The sequence below is a fragment of the Palaemon carinicauda genome, chromosome 18 (assembly GCF_036898095.1).
Source record: "Palaemon carinicauda isolate YSFRI2023 chromosome 18, ASM3689809v2, whole genome shotgun sequence".
Taxonomy (NCBI): domain Eukaryota; kingdom Metazoa; phylum Arthropoda; class Malacostraca; order Decapoda; family Palaemonidae; genus Palaemon; species Palaemon carinicauda.
Window position 1 is genome coordinate 40,961,416 of NC_090742.1, and position 20,970 is coordinate 40,982,385.

At 41.0% G+C, this 20,970-nt stretch overlaps 1 protein-coding gene across 2 annotated transcripts in view; it reads right to left on the minus strand.

Moving 5' to 3' along the window:
• Positions 1–20,970, minus strand: part of LOC137657796 (transmembrane protein 243-like) — a 103,188-nt gene that overhangs the window by 48,222 nt on the left and 33,996 nt on the right. For both annotated transcript variants that reach the window (XM_068392320.1, XM_068392319.1), the window contains exon 3: positions 11,830–11,976. In XM_068392320.1, coding sequence (XP_068248421.1) covers positions 11,830–11,976 — 147 coding nt within the window. The remainder of the gene's footprint in view (positions 1–11,829; positions 11,977–20,970) is intronic.

A 20,970-nucleotide genomic window follows, 5' to 3' on the forward strand; every position in this document is an offset into this window, starting at 1 on the left:
AGGTTCCTATTCCCCGTGGCGGCTTTCTCGACTACCTCTTTGACCGCTTCACTCGGGAAGAGGTCTTTACCCCAGATGCTGGAAGAAATCTGCTTCCTGGGTTCGTGTTTTACTGTTGCAGCAGCAAACACAAACTCCTAGCCTTCATGAAGGTGTACAGGTCCTTCACTAAGGTGGCCATATGCATTTTGGCCAGGACCGTGAGCATATCTGGGGTGCTTTTGTGGCCTGCACACATCTCGATGCAGTTCTGTAGGGACAGGGAGGCGGCAAGCCTCTCTTTCGTCTCTTGCTCCCTACGCAAGAGAAAGTCTGACAGCTTAGGGAGATTCTCGCTGAACTGCCGTCCCTCGATATCTGCATCTAGCTTCCCTACTGAGAAGGTTAAGTGGACCTCCTTCCATTCCTTCTCATCCGTGGGCAGGGCTAACAATAGAGGCCTACACTCCTCTAATGCGGGGCATGGTTTGCCTGCCTCAACTGCCTTGGCAACAGCTTTAAAAGCCTTCGATGTAAAGGGGAAGGCTCGGGAAGCAGGAGCAAGAAAGGTAGGGTGTTTCTTGCTCAATGCAGACACTTTCGAGTTGGTATAACCAGCCTTCTTCAGGCTGCTCGACAAGAGAGCCTGTGCCTTATCGTGGTTGAAAACTATGACCTCCTTCGGTTCCGTTTCCTCCTTTGACGCTGGCTCATGCTTCAGTCGAATGAAGCAGTCAGGGTAAGCGTTGAAGCTTGGCCAGAACTGAATGTCGTTTAGGGGGACGGCTCCCATCTTCTCTGAGATGTAGAGTTTGCCGTTGGTAATCGGCATATACTCTGCGTACCTCCAGGAATTAGTCTCGGAACAGGTTGGCAGGTCCTGAACTCTGGGATGCTTGTAAGACCCTCGGGAGGCGGTGGTCCATGTCACTTCGAGGAGCTCTCTTGCAAGCTTCGCTTCCCGTGCTTCGCTCTCTTTGTGAAGATTCTCCATTAGAGTAGTGATATGAACCAAAACTGCCTGGTCCATGGCATCCAATGGAGGGGTAGGAGCTGAAGATGTAGATGGTGTCGGCTCTAGTGCCGGCACGGGTGGAAGGGACTCCTCCACTTCCGATGACTCGACTTCTTCTTCTCCTCCGGGGAGTAGAGTAGACTCTTCCTCGGGATCGTCCCTAAGGAGATCGTTCTCCGTGTCCGTAGACACTTCAGACATCCTTTCCTCCTGGTGGATGTCCATGTTTTGCATTGCCTCACTGACGTCCGCCTCAAGTGCAATCTGGACGGAGGGAGGTCTGGGTCATGTCTGGGGCACGACAGCTTCATTACCCGCTTTAGGGAACAGCAAGATACGCATCCTGTCGATGGGCAGGTACGGTCCCGGAGAGTTCTTCTGGAACCCTCGTACTGCATCCCTCGACTTCGCTGACTAGGGGTCGTTGAAACCCTCGACCACCATGGCCGAGCAGATGTTGCAGTTCTGGGGGTCCCAGTACCATAGAGTTTCAGTGGTAATGGCGCAGGCGGCATGAGTCCTGCACATGGTGTGACCACAAAAGTTCCTACTCTTGTGGTTGCAGTAGATCACCTCACACTTCATTTTGGGCTCCTCCTGTAAAGAAAGGATATTTAAATGAGTATGCGGTTATTTATCACACTTGAAAAATAATTTACATGCAATAAATGTTTTGGTAACTTAACCATTGTAGCTTAGGATAGTAAGCTATAAAGGAAATAGGAAAGACACATACTTGTGTCTCCTGTCCAGCCAATTGCTGCGACCTCCCCCAATATTAATATTAGAATTTCCTTATGAAGGGAAAATCAAAGGAGAAGGGGTCTAACCTCTAGTGTTAGAATTAGTGTATACTAGCACTAACCCTTTCATAAAAGTATTAATATTGTGGGGTAAGTTATAAACTGATGACTTTATCAGTGTATTGAAGGAATGAAATTGGTCTCAACAATAGACTGTGAAAGAACACAAAAGGTATGTTGGAAATATAAACTACTGTATAATATATACTATAGTTTTCTGCCTGCAGTATGTACTATACTGCAGAAATACTGGCTACTGTATAAGTATATAATGTAGTTCAGCCGGCATGTTGCCGGCTAGGCTAGTAAATGGCGGCACCGGTCCAGCTGGCATGTTGCCGGCAAGGCTAGTACCTGGCGGCACCGGTCCAGCCGGGAGGGTTAGTATCTGGCGGCACTAGCCAACAGAGAGAGAGAAAGCATGGAGTGAAGGGCTGCCCTATTAATGTACTGTAGTTGTTTGTACAAAAAATAAGGGTGTAGGTATGTTATTCCTACTGCCTTCCTCCAGAATGAGGGTTCAAATGGAAGGGGGAATGAATTATTCTAGATTCCATCCAACCATAAGATTTGTTGCCGGTCACTGTTGGTTTCAGGGATGTGGATGGCAGTCCAAGAGAAGACTGAAGAACACTCAAAGATAAAAGGGTCTTCCACCAGCAGCCATCACAGCCGGTACAACCTTCACCGGAGCCTTGCGTCCGTAGGGGAAAGTCGGAGTAGCTATGAAGCCGCCTATGTAGGAGCCCGGCCGGCGCCACGATCTGCCCGGCATGCGGGGAGATTGTAGGACAACGGCCACAGACATGCGATGGCTAGGCTATCGCTAAAGGACAGAGAGGGGCAGGGAAAGGGTCTTGTATGTTATGTCGGGAGAAGGCGGCAGGATTGCCGCCATTTCCAAACATAGATGAAACCTTGTTTCAATATCGGCGCTATTCTAGGTGGCAGAAGAATGTAGATTCTTCAGCCTAGAGTCTGCCGAAACAAGACTTGTCTTCTAGACCGCAGGGGAGAAGGTGGCGGCGCTATACTTCCACTTCAGGTGCGGACTAGGGAAGCTAAGCTTCCTATGCCGGTAATTGTAAGCCGGCAGGGGAGTGACTACTCACCCGGCAGCTAAGCCGTCGGCATATAGACTGAATACTCCGAGTTACTGTTGAAAACCCAAGTTGGGATACTCACCGGCAAGGGGGAAAGACGGAAAAAACTAGCCTAGTCGAGTCAGAGTGTACTACTCTATGGCAAGACCAAGATAGGGTTGTCGCCTATGGCAGCACTCAGAGGGAAGGAGGGATTACCCTTAAATCTCCGCAGGAGACGAGTATCGAGTTATATAAATAATTCTAGGAGATATACTATCTCCTGTTGAATTGATAAAACGATACACGAGGGGAAACGGGGATCATGCATGAAAGTATACTAAAGCGCATAGGCTAGGTAGCCTAGCACAGGGCGAGATCTCAGCTACCTATATCATCGAGACTCTAACGCATACTATCGACACATGTAGGAAGAGGAAAATTGTATGCATGATTATATCTTCCCTAGTATAATTTTGCCTAAATAGCTATAATTCATTCAAGCTAAATACCGGGAATGTCGTTCTGCTGACTAAATAAAGCATGCATGATGAACGACAGCGCTCAAAATGGTGCCTCCGGTAACAGGCCACGGTCCATAAAACACATTAAATTGTACTAATTTCATTGTGAAGCAGGAGCTAAAAATTATACACTGTAAAGATTAAATACTCGACTTTCCAGAGGCAGAAGATGCTGGAGAATGTATGATAAATCCTCTAAAGAAACGATCTAGAACGCTAGATGAACAGGGAGAACACCGTGCCAAATCGCTACCAAAATGGGAATGAGCGCCATCTTGGAGCCCTGTAATAGTAGGGGAGGAAGAGTAACCTTGAAAACGGCTCCCCTTCAATTTCGCCATTCTTCCCCTTCGAAGCGAAAACGCAATATATTCGGGGTGAAGATTGCCATGTGTCGTATCAAGATATACGTCCCCTGATATTATGCGATATCCTTAAGAGAAATTTTAAGGATACTCGCGACAGGAGTTAGAATTCTGGAGACCTATGGTCAATTCTCTGGGAGTATCACTGTAGCTAAATATCCCTTAGAAAGCTGTCTATAGGAAGCTTCCATCAGGACGACATGGTTTGAGCCCCCCCCCCAAAAAAAAAAAAAAATATATATATATATATATATATATATATATATATATATATATATATATATATATATATATATATATATATATATATATATATATATATATATTCAGTACTGTATATGTGTGCTTGTGTGCGAGATATTTTATACATATGATGAAATGGAATATACATATACACACACATTATATATATATATATATATATATATATATATATATATATATATATATATATATATATATATATATATATATATATATATATACTCACACACAAATACAGTATATATCACTTGAGAGTTCAGACAATTGGTTTGCATCGGAAGGAATCCTCCACACAATTTTTTCATGCAAGATATATTTTTCAATATTAATTGCATTTTATTTTTTACTATGTAATCTTGTACTTCTATGATTAAAATTCTATAGAAACAATTCATCATTTTCAGTTTGTAATTTTTATAAAAAAAAAAAAAGATTTTCCGACATGAAAGCTTTATCTTGCAGCTACAAATTTTCCCTTTTACCTTTTCTTCCCAGATGGTACAGTTTTCAGACTAGGTTGCTCATTTTATCACTGAAGATGTCTCAGTGAGTACTCAAATTGCCATTAAGGTATTTCCATCAAATAACAAGTACAAAGGCCCACAGGGCTGCTAAGGCGTTGGTGTACGAAAATGTGAAAACAATTTTATCTATCAATTAATAAGAAATCAGCAAGTAATTTTTGGGTTTTTTATTGAATATATCCCAGTTGTTGACATCTTGAAGTCAATGTAGAAAAAAAGATCCTAATGAAAAAATCATTACCCAAAACAAAAGGTGAATTAGAAACAAGCAGTTGCAAATACGCTAACGGTTTACCTTTTACGCTATAAATTTAAGACATTTACCTGTCCAGGGTTAAACATTATCTAAAATTAGTTGGCGTGCACTCTATCCATGATACAGTTATTGTTTATATTATATTATTAGATTGTGTGCCTGGTTTAAAATATTGAATATTGTATTTCCAAATTGATGTTAATTCTTATCATGCAGAATAATTTCCTTTTGAAAAAAGCAAACTCCTACAAACAAACTGATCTACAACTACTGTTTGCGCATGCATGCATAACAGCTGATTATCCAACATTTGGGATTGCATCAGCTGTTGTGGGTAAGAGTACCCTTTCTTTCCATTCATTCATTCATCATCATGTCATCTCCTCCTACGCCTACTGACGCAAAAGGCCCTCGGTTAGATTTCGCCAGTTGTCTCTATCTTGAGCTTTTTTTGTTTCAATACTTCTCCAATAATTATCTTTGACTTTACACTTCCTAGTTCTCAGCCATGTACATCTGGGTCTTCCAACTCTTCAAGTGCCTTGTGGAGCCCAGTTAAACATTTGGGGAGTACAAAGAGCATGCCCAAACCTTCTCCATCTACCCCTCACCATGATCTTATCCATATATGGGGCTCAAGTAATCTCTTATAGTTTCATTTCTAATTTAGTCCTGCCATTTAATTCCCAATATCCTTCTGAGGGCTTTGTTCTCAAATCTACTACTGTACTAAAATTGTTGGAGATTGTTTTATTGTTATACCATGACTCATGTCGATGTAACACTTCTCTCACTAAACTGATATATAGTCTGATTTCCAAATTTTACTTAACCTAGCCATTGTCTGATTTGCTTTTTCAATCTTTCACTAAACTCTAATTCTAAAGACCCCATATTGGAGATCATAGCTCCCAAATACTTAAATGATTCTACCTTCTTAATCCTTTCTCCTGCTAATGATATTTCATCTTCCATGGCATATTCCATTCATCATCATCTCTGTCTTTCTTCTATTTATTTTGAGCCCAACCTCCTGTGATATTTCATGCATTCTGGTAAGCAAGCATTGCTAATCCTGAGTGTTCTGCTAATACGGACAGCATCATAAGCATACTCTAGGTCTGCTAATGTCCTGTTACCAATCCAGCCCCATCCTTCCTTTCAGTAGATTATCATTACTATTACTAGCTAAGCTACAACCCTAGGTGGAAAAGCAGGATCCTATAAGCCCAAGGCCTCCAATATGGAAAATAGCCCAGTGAGGAAAGGAAATATGGAACCAGATAGAATAGTGTACAGAGTGTACCCTCAAGCAAGATAATAATACCCCCAAAGACAATGGAAGACCATGGGGCAGAGGCTATGGCACTAACCAAAGGTAGAGAACAATGGTTTGATTTTGGAGTGTCCTTCTCCAAGAGGAGCTGCTTAGCATAGCTAGTCTCTCACCTACCCTTACCAGTAGAAAGTAACAGCAAACTACAGAAAGATCTATTTTACTTGATTAAGGGGGCCGGCCGGCTATTGCCGATTTTTAATGACAGGTTTTTGACATTCATACCACTTAATAAGGTGACTTAGGACATCTCCAAACTGCATAGGAGTTTTGCCTCTGCCCTGTTTTGCGACGCCAGGCCGATTTATCCTGAAAATGAGTGTTTCTCAAATTCTATCTGCTCCCTTGATAATTATTACTAAAATCTGGGATTACTAATCTATATAGACCTGATATAGACCTTTAATAATTAAGAAGTTTTTTTTTATAAAAGTAATTTTTTTGTCAGATATGAATTTTTTCATTATGGTAAAAAAAATAAACCCTAGAAAATCAGGGGAAAAAATTTAAGAAAATAAAATATGAAAAAAATTGAAAAAAAGGGCTTCATTTCATTGTTTTATATTGTATTTCTAAGATATATACCAAATTTCAATGCTATATCTTGAAAACTAAGGGAGACTATTGAATTTGAAGGTCAATAAGTATAGTTTTGAGATACGGGCATTCAAAGTTTTTCTTTGTATTTTTACAAAGACATGATTATTATGAATTATATGTTCTTTATTTGGGTATTAATAAAAGAAAATAATGTCATTTATCATAATTTAATCCTGAATGAAGATCTCTCTCTCTCTCTCTCTCTCTCTCTCTCTCTCTCTCTCTCTCTCTCTCTCTCTCTCTCTCTCTCTCTTTTTTCCCGAAAACGAGAAAATGAGACAATATTAATAAATCATGATTATTATTAATTTCATGTTCCTTTTTGGATATTGATAAATGAAAACCAAGGTTATTTATCATAATTTACTCATTAACGAAGATCCTTTTGCTCAATATCTTGCTTCTTTTGCTCTTTTCAGACAAGGCCATTGCTTCTCCATCCAAACAACACACATAGGCCTATATTCATTCTTTCTCTCTCTCTCTCTCTCTCTCTCTCTCTCTCTCTCTCTCTCTCTCTCTCTCTCTCTCTCTCTCTCTCTCTCTCTCTTTTGAACGCTTAATAGAACGGATTTTCTTCTTCCTTATGTTAGCAAGATGTTGAAATTGTCTTTTTCACTTTGAAATGATAAAATTCTTGCCAAAAAAGAGAAAAACAAATGTAAAAATGAGTGAATGTCAAGAGGTCAAACCCAGGAATGTACCCTCTGTGAGGTTTGTGGTAGGATTGACGGACGAAGGGTGTAATACTACATCGTACAGTATGCTACTCGTGGAAGTTATACAGATGCCATTGTTCACAATTTCTTTTACATTATAAGGTAATAATTATCAAAATTTACGATAACAGAAGAAATACTGCATTTTTTTTGTAGGGAATAATGTTTATGGTTTATTGAGTTACTTTTACTAATTACCCTGTAACTATGAAAGTAAGAGGAATTTTGACAAAATATTTCGTATACCCATTCTCCATTGCCTTAGAAGCTCAGTGAATTTTATCAGGATTTTGTGTTTTTCTTCCTATACCCCCATATATTGGCATTCCGGCCTGCCACCTTAAAGAAACAACTATTATTTGAACTATCATTCTTATTTCAGGACATAAAAGTACTGTACTATGGGTTTTAGTAAAAAATATTTTTCTCTCCTATTTTATTTACTGTCGTGTTCAATGGCATGTCGAAGTTTAGGGGTGGTTCATCCCTATGCCAATGGACAATAATTTTAGTCTTTAGCTTTGCAGTGCTTGATTTCAAAGCTTAGGAAACTATTAACTTTTACTTCCCATTCTTTAAGTATTTCTGGTGCAATTTGGTTTACCTTTTTATAAATCGAATACACCAACAAATAATCTTTCTTATTGTTCTCCAATTTTGGAAATACTGTACTGAGAAACTTAATCTTCCTCATTCTTGTTTTCCTGAGGCTAAACTAAGTAGTATAGCTTTTCGATCTTTTAAAATTAAAGCTCTCTTGATGGACCTTTATACTTATGAAGGTGTAGACCCAAATGGTATTTTTCCTTTGTTTTTTATAGACTGCAGATTTCTTAGCTCCAAAGTTATGTTATTTTGCAGAATGTAGCAAGAAGAGGAGCTTTTAGAACTTGTTGGAGAATTGGTAATGTTACTCCATTATGTAAGTGTGTTTGTGGTAGCTCAAGTCCAACTTATTAACTCCCAATTTTCATAACTCCCATGTTATCTAAAGTTTTTGAACGTCTTTTGGCAAAACGTCATAATAGGTTTGCTCAAGTTGTAATCATCTGTTCCCTAGTTTGCAATTTGGTTTTCGTATAGGTTTTGGAACATGTGATCCCCTTCTTACAATCTCTTATGCTGGACAGAAATCCCTTGATTGTGGTCAGGAGGTTCGTATGATTGGCCTTGATTTTAGTGCTGCCTTTGACTGTGTTAATCACGAGGCCCATGTTTTCAAACTCAAACAGTTGGGAGTTCGTGGATTGTTTCTTAGCATCATTATTGAATTTTTAAGCAATAGATCGCAAAGAGTTGTTATTGATGGGCACCATAGTGAGTATAGGAATGTGATATCTGGTATTCCTCAGGGTAGTATTCTTGGCCCATTACTTATTATACTATATACACACATGTGGTTTGGCCTAGAAAACAAACTGGTTGCTTATGCAGATGATGCTACACTCTTTGCATCAATTCCATCTCCTGATGTAGATCTGGAGTTGCTGAATCCCTTAATAGAGATCTAGCTAAAATTAATGCATGGTGCAAATTATGGGGAATGAAGTTGAATCCTAACAAGCTCAAAGTATGATTATAAGTAGGTCAAGGACAATAGCTCCTCAACATCCAGATTTCAGCATTTATAATGTTCCTTTAACTCTGTATGACTCTTTTAAAATTTTAGGAGTGTTTCTCAACAGCAAATTTACTTTTGAGAAACACATTAGGTCTGTCTTCTTCAATTGCACAAAAAAATTGGCTTATTGAGAAAATCTCATGATTTTCGGTGATCAATCTATTCTGAAGAAGTGTTTTAATTCTTTCATTCTACCCTGTTTCAAGTATTGTTCTCCTGTCTGGTCTCATCCAGGGTTACAGAGCTTTTTTTTTCTAAATTGTCTCTGGATCAGCATTGCAACAAGTCCAAAAGAGTCCTAAAAGTTTCCATACTGGGCAGTTGCTGTTCCAATGTCAACATTATTTGCTCAACCCTCAGATGTTTGTGAACTAAATCAGAACTCAAGCTCATGGTACCGACTCTTTGTTAGACAGTCAAACAGCTGTCATCTAAAACGTTGTGGTGAATAACATCTACTTGTTTGTTGATGGTAGGTGTTTTTAGACAATATTATTAAGAGGTCATCTTCTCGACTGCTCCTGTCTTGATTAAATTAAAAAATCCATTTCTAGATCTCAAATAAGAAAAAGGCTCTCCACTGAGTACCTAAAAATCTCTTGGATTTAATTGTGGTTTATTTTTTCCTTTAGTAGATCAAGTACAGTATGTTATAACAACTTTTTTTCATATATGTCCATACATTTTTCCTTGTGCCACCTATCAGGGGTGAAGGGTCTGGAGATGCCATGTCTAGGCCTGGACACTGGTTGAATAGGCCCCTGCTTGGGAATAAGCTAAGCACTCTTATTCCTCTCTGAAACGTCTTTATGCTACCTTCGAACCTCCTACATATAGTCAGAAAAGTGTGAGGGAAATCTGGAATAGTCATAATAATATTCTCTTTCCGGTGACTCGCTCATAATAAAATGGCAGAGGAAGAGAGTATTTTACTTCCTTCTCAGCCGATGAGCGTTGGGTACTACGTTTCTGCAATCTTTAATTACTTCTATGTCCATCATCTTTTCTGTGCCTATGCTGAGCATAAGTTGTTACAAGAGAGCTGGTCCTATAGTGCTTATACACTTGTAACACACAAGACATTATAAGGCAGATGCAATAACCTTTGGGAAGGATGATAAGGCTCCCTCCCTTGTTTTCTGTCATTAGATGGAGGCCAAGGTCTAACCTCCAACACTGCAGGTTCCTCAGAATTTGAAGGATTAGATCTATAATTCACTGATAAGCATTTGTCATACTCCAAGTAAGATACTGGAGAAGACACCACTTGAGGATTATGGATAAAAGTAATGGCGGATGCAAATTCAGCAGGGGGACGCATAAAGGTGGTGACGTGTTCTGTTGACGCAACAACTGGGGAACGTGTATAAGTGGCAGCGCGCTCAAGTGAGTTGTGTGCAATAGGACGCATGGGGCATTCATTTGGATACAACACTTGCGGACACTTCACCGCAGTTTTATGAGGAAGCATGCAAGGGAGTGTTTGTGGGACTGCAGATGCACCAACAGGTTAGCATTAACACTGTTTAGATGTTTCATTGAGGGAAAGACACTACTTTCTTTAGAGAGGCTGACCTGTAGAACCCCGTGGAGAACCAGGGAAGCTTATTGATTTTCTAGCGGAGGCTTGTTTTGCTACTTCCCTCTTGGGGGAAGCTGTAGGCTATTTGTAGGGTCCTGTGTGGTTACAGGAAGAGCATGGTTCTGAGCAGCTCTTGAGGGTGAATAGTATGAATCCTTCAAAGCCATATGTAGAAACACATTTGGGCACTCATATGATGCAGCGTACACAGTGGAGACACTTTTCTTACCTGTAAAGGGGAAACCAATGGGACCAGCAAGAAATCTCCTAGTCTCCTACATCTGGCACAATCATCTGCTCATAACTCAAAACATTTGTTGGAAGAGATGGAGAACGAGTAAAGTTCTCAAACTCAGGAGATAACAAGCACACTTCTACAAAGACATTATCCTCAGTCTGTAAAACAACAGATTCTGAAGGATCGTGATCACTATCGGCCTTCTTGGACTCGCTAAGAAGGGCAGGAGATATCATATCCACACACTCATGAACAAAGGACTGGCCGTCATCGTGTGTTATCAGACAGGGTAAGTTCATTCTAAGAAGCAAAGTAAAGATTTCACACAAAGCACCGATACAGGTCAGTAACAGTGTTCGATTCTCACAGCGACCAAAAACTAAATGGCTGCATTTATGCTAGCAACACCTCACCGAAGCACTAGTGGGGAACATGCTACAACCATACATTGTGGCCATACCTACAAGCATTCTTCTATCTGGTCATAAAAAAGTATGCCAAAAGCTTACTCCATTTAAATGACAGGGTTTGTTTCTACATAGGAACAAATGATGACTCAAACAAAACTTCCATTTTCCTCAATTTGTGACATGAGTAGGAATAGCTCACTCTCATGGAAGAACTTTCACCTGAGACAATGCATCAAGGTTTCTTTTATTCAACCATGGCCAATAACATCTTACTCAGATAACATGCATTGTACTGTGTTAGCACATACCAGTAAATAAATTAGGCCTGCAAATTGTATACCAGTAAATAAATTAGGACTGCAAATTGTATAGATTACTATCTTTTAAATGTCACGATTTTCTAAAAATAAAATACTGTAATACAAAATGTTATAAATTCAGAGATTTAAACAAGATGCACAAAATATACATACATACTACTCTACTGAATAAAAAAACAACAAAATATTACCACTGTGAGATGAGAGATGCAGATGAGAATAATGCAAAACACAAAGAACAAATCAAGGAACTTTGGTCCCGGGAAGAAAGCTGTTATTGTAGTGATAAGCACCAGCAATATTGTTAAAAATATTATCAAGGCATTTATCGTTCGTTCCTGGAGAAGAAAACAAGAAAACTTTATGTAGCATGCTAATTAAAAGTACCGTAAATGCACAGTACTCTTAAAGTATAACAATACACTTTTACCTAGACTCTAATTCCACAATAAAAAACTATGGCTGGAGTATTAAATTAAATCAGTTCACTTATGCAAACAAAGCCTAACAGCAGTTAACCCTTCCAATTATCAAAATAATTCTTTAGTCTTTAACAAATAAAGTGACTAAAAGCCCCAAATATCTTGCCAAAATATTGAAAATTGGATACTTTGTAGGTATTATTATATACAGTAATCACCAGCCATATCCCAGTTCACCTATCGCTCCCTCGGTATAACGTCGATTTATGATTATAGAGTATTATATGTAAATGTATATCATAGAATCCTATTTCTATTGCAGGTTTCTAAGGAGAGATACATTTTATATTTTACATGTCTTAATTATTTCTTTGTTATAGTCATTTTTGCACTAAAAATTATTTAAACTAAATTATATTAGAGAAATACTATGTATACTTATGTAACACTTGTGATTTTGCATACAGTATTATGCAAGTACCAAATTTTCACCCATAAAAATTAGGTATGTATCTTATGTATCATGCGAGTTCCTTTTTGTCACTAAATCTTAGTAAACTAAACTTTTTCTCAACCTCTTTATCCCACCTTTTAGCTCAATAAGAAAATGAATGATAAAAGTACTGTATACAGTGATACCTCAGGATACGAAAGTTTCTGCTTACGAAAAATTCAGGGTACGAAAAGCGATACGAAGATTTTTATGCCCCAGTATACGAAAAAATTTTCAGGATACGAAAAGCTTACGAGATCCCAACTCGTCGCTGAGAGTAATTTTAAAATTCGCGTGCCGCCAGACTTTGAACTTGGGTAAACTCACTCACAGCCTCCCGCTCACCCATTGGTTATCTCCCTACACAGATGCTAGCTGACGCCATAAGATCCTGCTTTCCTATTGGTCGGCAACTATCCCACCTTGCTTACGCACGGGCGTTCATCTCTCCCTCTCTCTTTTCGTTCTGACTGCGGTATCGTTAACATTGACTTCGTGTGCTTTCGCTTGTTTGACGTAGTGTTAAATACATTCGTACGCCACGTGTTATCGTTATTAAACATTCTTTACTGTGTACTGTACTGTATTAGTGTTTCCTACATAGTATATAACGTACGTAGTGTATTATTGAGCTTAATAATGTAGCCATGGGTCCCAAGAATGTTGCCGAAGGAAAGAAGAAGAAGACGATGCTCTCGATGGAGACGAAACTCGAAATCGTGAAAAAGTACGAGTTTGGCATGCGTTTAAGTGTGATCGCCAAGGAGTATGGCCGGAATCCGTCTACGATAGGCACCATCCTGAAGCAGAAGGCGGCCATCAAAACAGCGACACCTTCTAAGGGCGTCACTATTTTCTCCAACAAGAGAACCCACGTGCATGACGAGATGGAGAGGCTGCTTCTTGTGTGGATCAAAGACAAAGAGATCTCAGGAGACACCATCACTGAGACTACAATTTGCCAGAAGGCCTCCGCCATTTTCGGTGATCTCGTGCGTTCTCAGGCCGAAGAAGGGGCAGGAGAAGGAACATCCCAGCAGGAACCCCCAGAGTTCAAGGCTTCTCGGGGGTGGTTCGAGAAATTCAAGAAAAGGACTGGCATTCATTCAGTGGTACGGCATGGGGAGGCAGCGAGCTCGGACACGAAGGCCGACGAAGCCTTTGTTAAAACGTTTGAAGAGTTGACTCTGCAGGAAGGCTACAGTTCGCAGCAAGTTTTCAATTGCGACGAAACTGGGCTTTTCTGGAAGAAAATGCCTCGTCGGACGTTCATCATGGTGGAGGAGAAGAGGCTACCCGGACATAAGCCTATGAAGGACAGGCTTACCCTTGCTTTTTGCGTAAACGCCAGTGGGGACTGCAAGATAAAGCCCCTGCTGGTGTACCATTCTGAAAATCCCCGAGCCTTCAAAGCCCACAAAGTCATCAAGGAAAACCTTCCCGTGATGTGGAGGGCGAATGCTAAAGCCTGGGTAACGAGGCAACTTTTCATTGATTGGGTGAATGTCTGCTTCGGTCCAACTGTCCAAAAATATTTGGAAGAAAAGCGCCTCCCTATGAAATGTCTGCTGGTGTTGGACAATGCTCCAGCTCACCCTCCTGTCCTTGAGGAATATCTTCTGGCCGAGTATTCCTTCATAAAGGTCCTGTATCTACCGCCTAACACCACCCCTCTCCCCCAGCCCATGGACCAGCAAGTTATTTCTAATTTTAAAAAATTGTACACGAAGCATCTCTTCCAGAGATGTTTCCAAGTCACAGAAAGTACAAACCTCACTCTACGTGAATTCTGGAAAGATCATTTTCATATCGTGATATGCCTCAAACTCATCGATCTCGCTTGGCAGGAAGTTTCGAGGCGTACCCTGAACTCATCTTGGAGGAAGCTGTGGCCTGATGTTGTCTCTCCACGAGACTTTGAGGGGTTCGGGAAGCCTGGAGGCGAAGCCGAGATCGTTGACGATCCTGAACCCATTCAGCAGTCTGAGGTGGCTGACATCGTACATCTTGGTACGTCCATGGGGCTGGAAGTTAGCGCCGAGGATATAGATGAACTTATCGAGGAGCACCACGAGGAGTTGACGACGGACGACCTGAAGGAGTTAGAGACGATGCAAATGAGTGTTGTTCAAGAGCAGTTCTGTTCTCTAGCAGTGATGAGGAGGATGTTACACCTTTGAAAACGTCAGACATTAAGGAAATTCTCGCATGTTTCCATAAAATGGCAGACTACGCCGAAAAGGAACATCCAGAAAAAGTTTATACCAACCGTGCGCTTCAACACTGCAATGACGTTTGCCTAATGCATTTTAGAAATGTGTTGAAAAGTAGGCAGAAACAAGCTTCCATGGATAGTTTCTTATTAAAGAGGCCAGCAGAATTAGTAGGCCAAGACGAAGGTGAAAGTGAAGAAAAGAAACAGAAAAGAGGAAGTGATGAAGAATTAGAAGGTGAAAGTAAAGAAAAGAAACAGAAAAAAGAAAGTGATGAAGAAGTAGAAGAAATTTAGAAAATGTGAAAAACGTAAAAGCAAAAAAAAAAAAAATTCAATTTTAAGTTTTATGTACCGTTAAGTGTTAAAGTAATTTTTTCTTTAATTTTATAGTTTTCCATATGTAATGTAAGTGTTAATTATTTCTACCATTTTTTCATTTCGTAAAGTTTAAGTGTTAATGTGTTAAGTGTGTAAATTATTGTACGTAGTCTGTCACTTGTTACGTTTTCTGCCTTATGCCATCCTCCTCTGCTGCGACTTCGCTATCGGACATCGTCTCAATCAAAAGGTAAGTTTCAACTTTTTTGTTAATTAACTGTACACTGTACCTTTTTTTCAGGGTATCAACCCTTAATTTAGGTGTACAGGTAACAATACACCTTCACTGATCCAAATGCTTTACATACAGTACCGTAACTTTTATACAGTAGTAAAGAAAACGGACCGTTTTCTTAGGGCTTGGAGGGGATAACTAGGCTATAACTACATTATTGAATAATCTCATGGTGGTTTCTGGAATGGATTAGGCTGTTTTTAATAGTTGGGTTAATTATTGAATGATAGAAATGGCTGCATTGCATGTTTATTACTACAGTTTGGCGAGTTTATGAAAGAAAAGGTGTCTTTTCGTAAGGCATGGAACGGATTAGGCTATTTACATGTAAAACGCGACTCAGGATACGAAAAAATCAGCATACGAAACCGTATCCTGAACGGATTACTTTCGTATGCTGAGGCATCACTGTAATTGGTATTGTATACGGCTATAAACAACCAAACTAAAAATAGCTGCTGTTATACACAACAAATTTTCTTGCATTTCAACTTTTGTACGAAAGTAAATAATTACCATAGTTATTACAAATGAATAAATAAAATTACCTTTTGGTTTTTATGAAAAGGTAAACCAAATTGTACAAAAACTACCATAAGATTTGGAAGAAACCGCTAATAATTCTCTAAGCCTTGTAATCACATACTGTATTGTAAAGCTAAAGACTGAAATCATCGTGGATCGGCAGCAGGGATGAAACACATCTAAACTTTGATATGCCATTAAAATTGACAGTAAATAAAATATGAACACAATATACCAAAGATTTCTGTACAGCATCTGCTTCACGGTTTTTCAGATATCGTGGCGGGTGCTGGAACTGAACACCCGAGATAGCCGAGGGATTACTGTACTATGATTTATTGAATGTCAATCTGAATAAAAAATAATTGCATGACTTGAGTTCAAGAATAGATTATCAATTACATCCACACTTGAAAATTATATCATGTTTAGTCCTGAGAAAATTGTTTTTATCAAACTTTCAAGGGGGAAAGCGACAGACTATTTACCATAATTGCCTTCAAAATACCTATGTGAAACATCTGAAAATTACTAGCCACTAAATAATAACACACTTTTATATCAATTTGTAATTTTCTTAATATGACAAATTCATAGATACAGTAATTTGTATTTTTCCTAACTATACAAACCTTAGCTATTTATTAGGGGTTATACTTTTGGCGGAGCTGAAATGACGAGCCATTAAATTTTAGCGAGGGTTAACTACCCACACCACTAGTTAGCGGGGGTAGGGGGGGTTTAGCTTGCTACCACTCCTGTTCACACACCCATGATTTAATCACTTTGCTTGGAGGTAGGACTTCAAGTGGGATAGGGATGACAGGCAAGTTTGTATAAATAGCTAAGGTTTGTATAGTTAGGAAAAATACAAATTATCTACGAATTTGTCATTTGTTCCGTAACTGGAATACAAACGCTATTCATTAAGGGTGACTCACCCATTAGGAAGGGTGGACATCCCTGCCAATCTGGCTTTTGGCTTTGCCCGGGGGCTCCTTATCTGAGTATGTTAGTACTTAAAAATAAGGAGTTCCTGCCCTCGTTAAAACCTTGCTATGCAAGATCCGCGGCTTACGCATGCTGTGTGTTGAGACTTGCAGAAGTGTGACTGTCTAGGTAAGGTTATTCCGAGTCTATGTAGGAAAAACCTGATGTAACCAAGACTTCCCCAATACCACCTCGCCAGGGTAAGGGGATGCAACAGTATTAGCTTAATACTAGGTACACAAGGGAGCATGGTTTACCTGCAGTGGTTTGAGGTCAGCTTATGCAGAGAACCCAGGATGCTGCTTTCCCCACGAGAGGGTAGAATGAAGAAAAGAATAAGAGCCAGTCAAATTTTTTCATTCACGCAGACTAAAACCGGGTAACAGTGCCCTCAACCTTCTGCTACTTGTCCAATAAGAAGCTTGAGGTATACAACCAGCTGTTGTGCAGCCACCACCGGACCGATAGGGGTCGTATCGAGTTCCTGTGGGTCACGACTTGCAGGAGAAAGGTTGTGAAAGTCACCTGGAGCATTCACATCCTTCCTTGTAAAACCTGTGTCACAGAGTAATCTGCTAAGAAGGACCAGGGACATAGTTATGCCCCTGACACTGTGAGTCGTCATGTTGAGATGATGTTTCTGTGATCCTCCTCTAGTCTCTCCCAGTGCTGATGACAAGAGAAGGAACCCAGGTGGGCTGTTGCCATTTTCTTTAGGTAAAGTCTCATACCTTACCTTGAGTACAGTAACGGATGGTCTGGATCGTCCGTTACCGAGTGGAGACTTGTGTAGGATCCGTCACCTCTGGAGACTGTGTCTGGTGACATACTCAGGGAGGAAACTGAACATTGTCTTTCGCCCTTCTCAATAATGGGCGATGTCGAAAGAGAGACCATGAAGTTCCTTGACTCGTATGGTTGCTGTCCGAGTGTGTAGGAACATTGTGTTCTTAAATCAGGAGAAAATTTGTTGCCTGGTGAAGTGGAACATAAGGTGGTCTCCTAAGAGATCGGAGAATTTGAACTATGTTCCAAGAGGAAGGTCTCAATTCCGATTGGGGAAAGTAAAGTTGTAAGTCCATATGAGTTAGGAAAAGTCTATCGATGACAGGGTGTCACTTTCTTTCAGTTTGAAGGTGAAGGATCAAGGTTAAGTGATAATCTTTACCTGTCGAAACTGAATAGGGGGTCTTTTCCTCTTGTATATACTCGAGGATTCCGCTAATGCTGGAATCGAGGTATCGAGTGGAGAGACACACTTTCACATGACACCAACTACACAAGATGTTATGCTGCCTGGTAGACAGATGCTAAGGAATTCCTCAGATATCTAGACAACCTTTTCGCAAAAGAGGCATTGGGTAGTTTATAGGCGTACAATCATAGCAAAGCTATAGCTTGTGGTAGGTGTCGAAGTGGGTTGTCTGTGATGTGGAGAGGGTTCTCTTGGAGGCTCTATCAGGAGCTGCAAAAGGTTTGGAAACCGTTCTGCATAATGCCATAGCGGAGCTAGGAGAGTCCTTAAGAGGTTGACCGATGTTCTAGCCTTCTTGAGTGTCCTTCTCCAGATAAAAGGGACGAGACGTAACGTCATTGTTGTACCCACCGTTGTTGCCAGAGAGCCTTGGGGTCTAGGGCTGGGGAGCAACGGCAGCCTGAGATTCAGGAGCGTTGCGAACAGATCCCTAGTTGGAGGACCCCATAAAGTCGGGACTTTGTCGGCTACAAGGCGATCCAAAGACCATTCGGTATACCTTATCTGAAATGCTGTACACAGATTGTCGGCGAGCACATTCTTCTAGTCCGGAATGAAGCGAGCTGATAGTGGTACCGAACGGACTTTGACCCATCTTAGTGTTTATACTGTTAGATGGGAAGAGGCTATGAGCAAGTTCCTTCTTGCTTGTGGTAGGTGTCGAAGTGGGTTGTCTGTGATGTGGAGAGGGTTCTCTTGGAGACTCTATCAGGATTTGCAAGAGGTTTGGAAACCGTTCTGCATAATTCCATAGCGGAGCTAGGAGAGTCCTTAAGAGGTTGACCGATGTTCTAGCCTTCTTGAGTGTCCTTCTCCAGATAACAGGGACGAGACGTAACGTCATTGTTGTACCCACTGTTGTTGCCAGAGAGCCTTGGGGTCTAGGGCTGGGGAGCAACGGCAGCCTGAGATTCAGGAGCGTTGCAAACAAATCCCTAGTTGGAGGACCTCGTAAAGTCGTGACTTTGTCGGCTACAAGGCGATCCAAAGACCATTCGGTATACCTTATCTGAAATGCTGTACACAGATTGTCGGCGAGCACATTCTTCTAGTCCGGAATGAAGCGAGCTGATAGTGGTACCGAACGGACTTTGACCCATCTTAGTGTTTATACTGTTAGATGGGAAGAGGCTACGAGCAAGTTCCTTCTTGCTTGTTGATGTGAGTCTCTCTCTATGTGGTGTGTGGTGTGTCGTCCATCACACCACCAAGTGGTCTGTTAGGAACCGATTAGGCTGCTGAAGGACCGGAAAGTTGGCCTTCATCTCTCAAGAGATTTAAGTGAAGGTACTTTCGGACTCTGTCCAGAGGGCTGAGGTTGTGTGGTGCAGCACTATGGTCCCTCCTCTCTTCTTTTGATGTGTTCTAAGCACAACCTCAAGTCCGAGGAGTGGGGAAGGATGAAAAGGTTATGCCGCTCAGTATATTCTCGAATAACACCCATCCCTTGAGGTTTGTCCAAACTTTTGGTCCCATGGGGGTTAAAATGTTTGGGGGATCGAGGGTCTGATTCCAGTCCGACTCAAGTCCCTTTGGAATGGGAGTTGTTCTCGTTTCGAGGTTTTGTAGAGATTGGTGTCTAGAATCATTCCCAGATACACCAGTCTTCTGGGAGGGAAGTAGGGAAGACTTCCGCAGGTTTAGCTTGATCACTGGATCTTGGTAAAAAGACTTCAGAAGTTCTGGTGTTAATGCAAGGTTGCCACTGAGTCTGCTAAGGTCAGTAAGTCAGTCCCGAAACGGAGGAGACAGAAGCCGATCCTGTGAGACCAGGATGAGTGTAGTGGAAAGGCCGAAGCACAGTGCCCTGAACTGGTGCTTCTTTTTTGTCTAGACTGAATCTTCCAACCTTCCTAGATGGATGGTTTGGACCTGGGAGTAAGTGTCCTTTAGGTCCAGTGTGCAAATGAAGACCTGAGGTCTTAGCCCTTGTTTGAACTCCAACATGGTGTGGACATCGACCCAAAGGGACAGATCCTTGCGGATCCTTTTGCAAAGAAGATTGTCGACGCTGGAGTCTTTGACTCGTGTCGTTAAGGATCAGATGCGATACCCAGTGTAAGAATTCTTCTCTGAGAGAATTCCTTCAACTAAAAGAAGGAAGGCAACGCTTAGACTTACCATGCGCCCTGATGGGATTGATGCTATTCCTTAGAATAAAATCAATCTGGCGAATGTAAATCAATTGTTAACAGTTGGGTATCGTGGTTACTGTGCAGTTGGAGAGTGCTCGCAAGTAGTTCCCTGTCGACCAGCCGTTGATGAGGGTTGTCGAACGTTTGCTGATCACTTTAGTGTGATAGCAAACGGCCTGTAGCAATAATTATGTTGTATACCTTCTGATCTAGGAAACTGCGGGAAGAGATTGACTTGAAAGTTCGAATCACGAATTGCCGATGATCGGTGAATCCGTGGTCTGTGAGCCGATGGTGAGTAGAGATCAGCAGGATGATTATGGTCCCCCCTAGTTGGTCAGAGATGAGCAGGCTGAAGATGGGCTGGTCAGAGATCAGCGAGCTGAGTTCAATGATCGAAGAAAGATGAGCTGCCCATCGGTGATCTAGTGATCAGCAAGCTGATGACTGGTTATTGACTAGCAATCGGAGATCGTTAGTCATTGAAGGGACTAGAGATCAAAGATCAGCGTTGAACTAGCAATTGGCAATCTGGTGATCGGCGACCGAGCGATCAGTAAACCGTGAACTAGCCATCAGGAAACAGTGATCTAGATTAGACTGTTGATGCTTTCCTGTTTGCTGACGGTGGTCTGTCAAGGAAAATAGAAACTTCAGAAGAGACAGGGACCAAGGATTCCCCAT